At 33.4% G+C, this 11,454-nt stretch overlaps 1 protein-coding gene across 1 annotated transcript; it reads right to left on the reverse strand.

The window, feature by feature from the left end:
- Positions 1–1,412: 1,412 nt before the first annotated feature.
- Positions 1,413–7,749, reverse strand: LOC101247694 (pistil-specific extensin-like protein). The gene is given in 4 exon segments (XM_019212058.3): positions 1,413–1,907; positions 2,119–2,890; positions 5,560–5,629; positions 6,805–7,749. Coding segments are annotated over 4 exon segments (2,067 nt in total). The 5' UTR covers positions 7,686–7,749; the 3' UTR covers positions 1,413–1,563.
- Positions 7,750–11,454: the final 3,705 nt, after the last annotated feature.

Here is an 11,454-nt window from a genome sequence, read left to right on the forward strand (position 1 = left end):
ATGTTTTTCTTTGTCTTTTCTCGTAGCAAATAATGTTGTAATACAAAGTTATCCGGTATGAAAAAAAGATACTCACATGCAATTCGTTGCGGATTAATTATGTCATTAGAAATTTTACTTCATTGTATACATTCATTCTTGAAGAAATGCAAATGCAGGTTGAAACTGTAAATAAATCTTTGTCCGTAATTTGACTCTATTTTCCACCCCTCTTTATCATGCAAGGTAGGAAGTTTTTTGTATATGTTTCAAAATTTAAAATCGTCAGGTAGACTCCTGCTATTATGTTACAAAGTTTTAAATTAATTCCATGTCAAAAAATTTTGGTTTTGTTTGTCGATTAAGATCAAAGGTGACAAATAGACGGATTAAATTTGAAAGGTTCAAAACGTGTTGCAAGTTGATAAATAAACAAGTTGTTGATCCGTACTAAAGTTACTATGCTAACTCACCCAATTTTTATTGCATTTTGATTGCTTCATTTGATCTTTTCGTTGGGTATGTTTCAAGAATTGATGGAAAATAAAGGGAATAAAGAGAAACTTGAAAAGTTGAGAACTTGAAAAGTTATCTTATGCTTTAATGAAAAAGACATTTATCCCTCGTCGGTGGTCGAAAGTAAAAATAGGAGAGTTTAAATATAGAAATACTCCTACTAATGGTTAAAGGGTTGGAAAGAGGGACCCTCACGTCGTCGTTGTCGCTCTGCTTCAGCAAATCATCGAGAGATTATTTTTTGGACAAAGTTTATTTTAATTATTTAATCAATTTTTTTAGTTGATTAACCCAACCCGACTCGGATCCGCGTGCGGCCCATTTTATTCGGAAAGGTTGAGACATTTTACCCTGGGAGGTTATATTCCAAATCAAACCTCGAATACTAGAGGGAATAATTTCCTTAAGGGGACGCTGTGAGTTTAGTGGACTTGATTTTTTTCCTATTCAAAAGTTTTCCAGATTCTTGTACGTTTTACAGATTTCAATTTTTTTATTGTCAATTAAATTTCTGTTCATCTTTCTTACTGTTCAATAAATTTATTACTTCGTGTTTATTCTGGTTATTCTAACATAGATTGTCAATACTTTTACGAGTATAAACAATCGATAGAATTATGTTTTTATGAGTTAATTTTCGTATTAGAGATCATCAATTGTTCCAAATTGACTTAATTTTCGTATTAGAGATCATCAATTGTTCCAAATTGACTTAACAATACTTTATCATCTCCCAAATATGGACCATATATGGAGTTTATTGTAAATGCGTCGGAGATATTTGAACATATAGTTCTTTAACAACAACAACACTTTTAACTTTTCATATATATAATTTTGAGTTGTATATGACTCATTTGATTTTTTTTATACGTGTATATAAAGTTTTTTTTCCCCTCAACTGTGTATTGAAAACAAAAGAAAAAAATTATTTGTCATAGCTCAATGCCCTTAAACTTATTTATTTTTCTGTAACCGCATCCCATAAAATGGGACTGATAGAGGAATCGTGTATTTTTTACTTAGTTCAATAATACTATTAGCCTATGTTTTCTGTGAACAATGCTGTTATAATTTTCTATGCATAGCACATGGTATTTTGCTTGATGCTTCAAAAATAAAAGGTCCAACACCATATAAATCAGACATGGGTGGTTGTACCACTGCAGCGGTAACAATCGGTGGCTTAGGAGGTACGACATGTTGCAATAGAGCACCTGTTTTTCCTCCATTGAAGTTTGTCGGTACATTACAAGTAGGATTTGGTGATTTCACTAAGTATACCTTGCACTTGCCGATATCTGCTCCCATTAACGATTTGGGCGTTATTCGAAACTCACCATTCTTGTCTGTTATGGCTGATTGAACCATTGCATTCTTCCCGTTGTAGCAAACGAGTCTCGCAGAAGCTCCTGCAAGAAGAGGAGTATTAATTAGCATAACCTTGGAAATATAGTAAATTTCAAAAGAATAATAGTATTAATTGCAATTGTGCATCCAAACAGAACAGAACATGTGTAATTACATTGTGATAAACAAGCAGGTCAGTAGTAAATTTTATAAATTAAGGCATATGTGTGTAGCAATATGGAGAAAAAAGTGTGTTAATTAAGTAATTAGTACCTTGGATTGGGATAGCGTTGAGGAGATTGGGAACTCCATAGCTATTGCAGGGTTTACAGTAAACAACTCCATTCACCGTTAGAGTTGTGACGGGAGGAAGAGATGGTCCGCGTGGAATAACAGGTGGTTTCGCTTATGGTGAGGATGGAACTGGGGCTATTATTACAGGTGGATGAGGAGATGGTGATGGAGCTGGTGCCATTACTGGTGGATTAGCTATTGACGGAGGAGGAGCTGGTGGAGGCGATTTCTTAGAAGGTGGTGGCGGTGGTCGTGATGGAGATGGTGGCTTAACTGGTGGTGGAGTTGGTTGTCTTGCTGGTGGTTGTTTTGCTGGTGGTGGTTGTTTTGCTGGTGGAGGTGGTGTTAGCTTAATAGGTTGTGATGGCTTACATTGGGAAGGTGAAGGTGGTGACTTATCAACTGATGGTGATGATTGTGATGGTGGCGTCGTTGGGTTAATAATAGATGAGACGATGGGCATTAGAGGAGCAATTAGAGGAGATTTATCAATAGGGGGGATTAAAACAGGAGGAATAAAAATGGATGGGTCTGTTGACGGTGGTGGTGGTGACTGTTGACACGGCGGTGGTGGTGATGGTGATGGCTTGTTGTCCCATGGAGTTTGTCCTAAATAAAAATCGAAAGGTAAATCATGAATTGGGGGGAAAAATATATCACCCAAGTCAAAGCCTTTTACATGGGTGAATGAAGAGAGTAGTAAAACTAAAAGGTAATGTATTAGCACGCCTTTCCCTGCCATACTACTTAACTTAATTAATCATATCATTTCAAGAATGTCAAATTGTGAATGATTTTATACAAACCTAGTACACAGACAGAGAATTAGGTTCTCGAATTTATTTAATTGAAACATCATTAAGAAAATAAAAAAGAAATATTTAAAACCATATACTACAAAATTAAACAAGTCCTCTGGCTGAATATTAATACAGTTAATTACACATAAATATTTGATATAGAATATTATCTTATCTATAACTATACTTTGTAATGTTTTTATGACTAAAATCGTTATTTATCGTGAATATTGGAAATTTTATGATTTTATTATGTATAATTTTTTTTTATAACAGCTGATTTTTAATCACAAATCTGAAATATTTTTTCGCAGTTTACCTCTCTTTCTCGCACATAAAATATTTAGTAGCACAATACATAAATATATATCATTTGACTCGTTTTCATTTTATATTTATATTCTTCAACTTTTACATATATATCCTTCAATTTAGGGTGTGGCAAATAAATGTTTTGAACTTGTGTAAAGTTGAACAAGTAGACACATGAGTCATATATGATATAATTCACGCAGTAAGATTCAACCTGTCATTAGGATAACCCGTATGACGCGTGTGTCTATTTGTTTAAATTTATATAAATTTAAATGTCTATTTATGCACACTTAAAACTCAATGACATAAACGTGAAATGTTAAACGATATATTTATGTAAACTAGATTGTAAGCAGAATGACAATTCAAGTATTTTGCACTAGTAAGTAATAATACATTGTACTATGTAGTTCTTCTAAATTACACATTTCCTTCAAAATCTTCAAGAGAATTTTTATGAAGCGCTAGAAAAAAAGTACTTGTAATTAAAATTTGGAGTCTTTACACTAATTAATTTGGTTCGAAGAACCATTTATCTTTGTTTTAATTTTATGTTAAATAAAGTATATTACTAGAACTTATTATTTCTTTGATCTATTTCTTTAGTTAACAGTAAATAAACCATCAAACATTGGTCATGGCCATAAGCATATACAAAAGCCATGTCGTGAGAGTTTATCAGTTGGCATAAAATTAAAATGATGGAACATTAGGCATGGGATTGTTTTTCTTTTATGCTTTTGCTTTTTCTTAAAACGGACATACTAATTAATTTCTCTCTAATTTTAATCGACGTCACGTGTAAGCGCTCTAGCTCGTTACGATTTCTTTCACAAGAATTTAAAGTTAGATATGTTTCTTTTTATATAGATGCAAGTTTAAAAACGGGGAAGGAAAATATAAGCATTGAAATGACGGCTACGGATAATTATGGATATTTACTTCATGCCCTTGGCATCCTTATTCAGTTTGTAGGGAAGGCCAAAACGACTATTGTTCTAATATAGAAAAGTTGTAGAATTTAGAAAGGGTAGAATAATCTTATACATAAAGTTAGTTATAACTATTTTTCAAATAGTTAGTTACAAAGTTGTTATTAGTTTGGTATAATGAAGAGTTATATATAAAGCTCTTCTTTGTATATGTTACTCACGTTTTTTGACACAAGAAATATACTACTCTTTCTTCTTCTTCTTCTCAACTTCTTGAATTTTTAACCAAACTAAGTCATTATATAAAACAATTTACCAAAGTAATACATTTTTCTAAAATTTTACAAAACTAGTATAAACGTATTTCACGGTAACGTTTTAGGGTATATTTATTTTAAAAAAAAACTAACAGCATTAGGTTGATATACGTTACTGTAAGTAACGTTTAACTCCTAAAACGTTACTGTGAGTAACGTTTTAGGAGTAAAACGTTACTGTGAGTAACGTATATCAATCTGACACCATCAACTTTTAAAAAATAAAATATATCTTAAAACGTTACTGTGGAATACGTTTATACTAGTTTTGTAAAATTTAAGAAAAACATATTATTTTGGTAAATGACTTTATATAATGACTTAGTTTGATTAAAACCTCCAACTTCTTCTTCCTCTTCCTAGCTATCTCTTAGCTGGTTTTTTCTTTTTCTTCTCATCATAATGAAGCTTCCTTCATTAACGAACATGGTATCAGAGCTTTGTGCTTCTCAGTAAACACTGATGAAGCTAGAGAATCCACTGAATCAAAGAATCACAGTTGATTCATAGATTTACAGTTTTATTTTTTTAGAAAAATTGCAAGATCAAAGAATCAATTACTGATTCACAGAGTCACAAGTGTTACAAGTTCTGCTGGAAAGATCTTTAAGTTTCAGTTTATTGAATTACAGCTGAACATTGTTTCTCTTGCAGCAGCTAGGCATTGGCATATTCATCAAATGGATGTATTCAATGCTTTTCTTCAAGGTGATTTGGATGATGAGATTTATATGCAACTACCTCAGGGATTTGTTGGTCAGGGGGAGAAAGTATGTAGACTAACAAAGTCCCTATATGGTCTGAAACAAGCTCCCAGGCAATGGAATCAAAAATTGACTGAAGCTCTTAGGAATCTCAAGTTCAAACAAAGCCAACATGATTATTCCTTGTTTATTAATCAGTCAGAAGAAGAAACTATATTAGTGTTGGTTTATGTTGATAATATGCTAATTACTGGCAGCAGTCTTAAACTAATAGAAGACACAAAAAAGGCACTACAACAAGCATTCAAGATGAAAGATTGTGCCTAATTCACTTTCTCGTTAAATAATTCACGAGTGATGTTTGAGGAGTTGGTAACGCTGGTGGAGGAGATGGCGGTGACGGTGAAGGGCTACTGGGAGGACTTTCGGGATAGAAAGGAAAATCCCATTTATAAAAATCACTTACCTAAGCTTCTACAAGACTCAGCTCTGAGAAAGAGCTAATAACGACCAACATTGAAAGTTATAAAATCACACTAGTGGAATTAATTACAGCCATACTTGTTAACTCAACTCAAATATTGTGCCTAAAAGAAGGCAGATGGGAATGTATTTATAGGAGCATGAAAAAACAAAAGAAAGTACCTATTCCATATGCTTTAATTTAATTTAAGAGTCTTAATTTAAATAGACATGAAATTTATAAAATAAATAGAAATTTTTGAATCTTCTGACTTTAAGGAACTTAGAAAAATAAGTAACATAGGAATTACCGGAACCAAAAGAACAACAAATTTTTTCAAAATTTTCAAAATAGGTAACTCAATATATTATGATACAAAAAGGGTAACATTTTCTAACTTTTTCTAACGTTGTTTAAAATAAGGTTTTTGAAATAAGACTGAAATCCATATGTATTTTGTTGTTTCTTAATGTGAGTAAAATTATACATCATATCAAGTAACATTATACTTCATATCAAGGTAAAAAACACTCACAATATTTTAATATTTATAGTAAACATGAACCATGCATATATGTTAGGAGTTTGAAAACTTCAATTTTTTATTTTTGAAGTGTTTATTTTGAATTTTTAAAAAAAAGTACATGTAAAGATGATTAGTATTAAGTTTGAATGCTAAACCAGCATGGCCTACAACATCATAATATGTAAATAAATATTTATAATTTGATGAATAAAAATGACTTTCTAAATTTGTTAATGAACCATTGAAAGAATATTTGCTTGTCAAAAACTATTTGATAAAGATGATCTATTTAGCTTAGGTAAGAATTGAATTACTATTGATTTATTTCGTAGTCAAACCCACTATATATCACTTCAAAACCGCTTTATATAAATATATAGCTAATTAAGAACTATGATTCCGCTTTTAGGTCTTACATTTGTTTATATGTTTTCTTATATTAAATTTATCATTAATGTCATTTCGTCATGCATAAATACAAGATAGAAAAGAGATTAGTAGATTCAGAATCTAGAACCATATATTGTATTAGTACTTGATACTTTAACTTTATATCCATTTTTCAACATATTAGTACTAAATTTTTGGTATGGCAGGTAGTTCGTCACTATATTCGCAGCGACATGGTGGGAAGCATTGGAGGCTCATCACCTTGTGGCGGCATCACTGGTGGCTCCTCACCTTGTGGCGGAAGCACTGGTGGTGGTGGAATCACTGGTGGCTCCTCACCTAGTGGCGGCATCACTGGTGGCTCATCACCTAGTGGCGGAAGCACTGGTGGATCCTCACCTTGTGGCGGAAGCACTGGTGGCGATGGAATCACTGGTGGCTCCTCACTTAGTGGCGGAAGCGCTGGTGGATCCTCACCTTGTGGAGGCATCACTGGTGGCTCCTCACCTGGTGGCGGAAGCGCTGGTGGATCCTCACCTTGTGGAGGCATCACTGGTGGCTCCTCACCTGGTGGCGGAAGCACTGGTGGATCCTCACCTTTTGGCGGAATCACTGGTGGCGGAATCATTGGTGGATCCTCAACTGGTGGCGGAAGAACTGGCGGAGAAGGTGGTTGTTTCTTAGTCCGAGGAGTAGGGGGACGATGTCGAGGCTGAACTGGTGGCGGAAGAACTGGCGGAGAAGGTGGTGGCCTCTTAGTCCGAGGAGTAGGGGTACGATGTCGAGGCTGAACTGGTGGCGGAAGAACTGGCGAAGAAGGTGGTTGCCTCTTAGTCCGAGGAGTAGGGGGATGATGTAGAGGCTGAACTGGTGGCGGAAAAGGTGATGGCCTCTTAGGGCGAGGAGTAGGGGGATGACGAGGTCGATATCGATGTCGTTGTGGAGTCGGAGGCTTAAATCTAGATCTTAAAGATTCATGAAGAGCTACATCATGAGATGAATATTCATCACTGAATTCCTCTCCATTAGTGAGCTCTAAGAATGAGATAACTATTAAAACTGAAACTACAAATAGCCACTTCGTTGATATGATACCCATAATACTTGTCGTTACAATTTTTTCAAAAGTAATGTATGTTGAGTACGTAAAATAACGTTAAAAGGACCAAATTTATAGGACCATGCAAAAAGAACATTTATGAAATTGTAGTTGGGACAATGGGCTAAGCTATTAAATGAGTTTGCCCTATTTAAATCAAATTTATTGCAGCATATATTATCTAATATTTTTAACCTTTATATATATTATCTAATATTTTTAACCTTTATACTTATGTGTTCACGTCAAAAATAATTATTACTTTAACTGTTATTAAATATATATATTTTTAGCGATAATTAATATTTTTTATATATGTATTTAAAGCGTTTAACGATATTAATTCTGATAATATTTAACTAATATCGATAAAATATTAGCACTTTTTATTAATATTTATATGTACTGTCGCTAAAAAATATTTTTATTGAAGTGTCACACGTTTTATTGCTTTATTGATCCAAAGTGATAGATTTGTTGTATCAAGATTTAGGAGAAAAAATAAGTATATTTAAGTAGTAGCATTAGCCGTAGAAAAATTCATGCGTTCATTTCCTTTTTTCTTTTTCTTTTTTAAGGGAGAGAGGAATGTGATTTAATCCGGTTAAGTACGAAGAGCCTCAACCAATCGAACAAGGACACATTACTGTGCACTTTCTGTCCCAACTAATTGTTTATCTATTAATGCAATGTGAAATTTTATTAATAATTAGAAAAACTAATTTAATTTTTACTTAATTAAACCGATCAAGAAAATGTTTAAGTTCTACAAGCTTCCCTCAGTTTAGCATAATTTCCATTTTATGTGGGTAAAAAAGTTAATGAACCCTTTGCCAAGTTACCAGAATTTATAAGTGGAGTTGAAATTTCCTTTTATTGAACTAGTCGTAGTACAAAATATTAGTTGGTAAGACTGCAGATAATTTTAATAAGAAGAAGTAATCTCTGCAATCACCAATGAAAAAAGTTGAACCCATTTGTATACTGTATTCTTCATAATTTATATGACAACGTGTAATTTAATACAAAATTTGATAAATAAAGACTTTTGAAAATTTACGATCTAAATTATTCCTATATTATTTGTGTAGCTACAAATCATATATTAAATGATTTAAAATGATGTTTAATGTTGTTATATGAAGTTTCGTGAAGTTTGGAGGTCAAACGCCCAAGAACGTCCAAGGCGTTCGAAAGATAGCCCCTAAGACGTTCATCGTATGTTAGTTGGGGCCAAGGCTGTGTTGGACGCCTTATAGGTGTTTGTTTTGGATAAAATTTATGTGGAAGGTCTATAACTTGTTAAGGTTCGTAATCACTTTGGAAACGTCCGGGTACGACTTTTAAAGGGCCCCATAAGAAGGACCCAAAATCAGTGTGCAGGAGGTTGTCCCAAGCAGACCCTGGCGACGGAGCAGTCAACGGCCAGTCATGGCTGTGATGCCCCGTCAAAGGGTCCTATCGTGAGGGACTAAGCCAAGGGTGAAGGGAGAAACCTTGGGCAGCCACTGTAGCCAATGACGGAGGCCTGTGACGGCTCGTCGTGGTTGTGACACCCCGTCACTGTCGCGGGTGGATTGATCATCATCAATTCAACATAAATTCATGTAAATAACAACATATACAATCACTTCAACGATAATAGAATCATAATTCAATCGATAACAAATCAAGATCATAACGCCCATGCAAGGCTAAATCGTTTTGGTGATAGAGCATGGGTTTATCATGCAATTAGATTGAAAACCACTTCCGAATCGGTAGATAATCATCAATACATTCATATTATGCCTTTGAAATCAGTTTAGGAAAGAACCCATGGAAGATTGAAGAAGAAAGTGTGTGATCATATTTTTCTCTTTTAAATCTTTGAGAATGGCTCTCTAGATGAAAAGATAACTAGAGATGAAGATCACCATAGCTTTGTCAAGTTGAAAAGCTTTTAAACTTGATGATTCATCCATGAAAAACCCATCTTGAATCTATTCTTGAGCTTCACCAACAATGGTGGTTTCTAGAGAGAGTATTTGTGAAGGGGAAGGCTTAAAACATGTATCACACACTTATATTTTATCGGGGTTCTAGTGGTGTAAACGCACCCTAAGTGTTGACATGACATAAATAGTGTGCGAGTTGAAAAAATTGATAAAAAGATTAAAATATTTTAACTTTTTTACATATAGTTTTTCCCCTCCCTCTTCTCTCTCATCACTAAAAAAATCACCCCACATGTGTACATGTTTTTCATCACCATTGTGGAACCACCACTAGTTCACTATCATAGCAGCTCTCTTCATCCATCTTTTAATACTTTCCATTAATTGTCTCATTATTTGTTCACAATTTGTAAAATTATAAATTACTATCGAAATTACCAAGTAAGCATTAAGATTATTACTCATATAGTAAATAAAATTAAATGTCTTTAATCTTTTTACCCTAATAAAATTCACCAACCTTCAGATCTTATCTCTAATCTCTATTATTGTTCGATGAAGAATTTAAACTACACTAATAATGATTTTAGGAACTTGAGCGGCAACCACCAATCAATTATGTTCAAAGAAATGACCTTGATTGTATAGTTGGAAGAGATGGTCTTGATCCTTCAATGGAGTAGAATTCATCAATGAAATCCTTATGTGATAAATTCATTAATGAAAAAGACCCAAAAATCGCAATAGGTTGCTCAACATTGTTAAATTCTAGCTTTAATAGAGAGCATCAAAATTTTACCAGTGTTCATAACTCCGATGAAGCTCGAAGAAAATGGTGACAATCAAGAATGTATCCTCCAATCTGAAAAATCAATTTGTCAATATAAAAATAAAAGAGAAATGGAAAGGAAAAGTGAAGAGGGAAATATAGATGAAAAATTGCAAAATAAATGAGTCTTTTTTTGAAAAATCCCAATATTACATGGCAGGCGCGTGCAGTTTAAGGGTATAGATTATACTTTTAAATTTTCTAGGGGTAATCGGACTCTCTTAAAGAATAAGTGTGTTGTTTAGAATTGAGTAATATATTGGGGGAATTTTAGATAATTTTCTCTTTTACATTTGAAAAATTTAACGGAAATTATTGAAATGATAAGAATTTTTAAGAAAATAAGATTTTTTTAAAAAAAGTGCATAGTTGTGTAATCTTTCCTATACACACTTTAACATTTCGAAATATTAATAAGGGTCTATGGTCATTAAGACACTCAATATAACAAATGTCACTTTAGGAAAACAAAATAAAAAAGGAACAAAACATTTCGGAAAATCCCGCATGACAAATATCTCTTTCCTCCCAAACCCCAAAACCACCCATAAATCTCAATCCAAATAAACATGGTTGTGCCAAGAAATTTATGTTGTGCTTTTGAAACAATGACTAAGTCTTGTGGTGATTATATATTTTAAAATTTACGATGTAGATCGATTCGTGATAGAGATTGATGTTTTTGATAAAACGAGAATGAATTGGAAATTCCGTGAAATTCTGCTGGCCAGCACAGTTGAGAAGTTTGAAGTTTTATATATTAATGTCATTGTTATTAACAAACATCTAGCACACGACGATAACGACGTCGCAATAATTATAAATTTAACTCCTATTACTCTCCAAACAATTACAAATTCATATCCAATAAGTCACTATATTTTGATAATTCTTTGCTTGTTTTTTATAAAATAGAGCAAAAAATAACGCCCATGTGCATGAGCCGTTCAAGGCTCCGGCAAGCATCCTCGCATGCCAATTTTCTCATCTCATGTTGTTTGTC

Source organism: Solanum lycopersicum, chromosome 2 (genome assembly GCF_036512215.1).
Source record: "Solanum lycopersicum chromosome 2, SLM_r2.1".
Taxonomy (NCBI): domain Eukaryota; kingdom Viridiplantae; phylum Streptophyta; class Magnoliopsida; order Solanales; family Solanaceae; genus Solanum; species Solanum lycopersicum.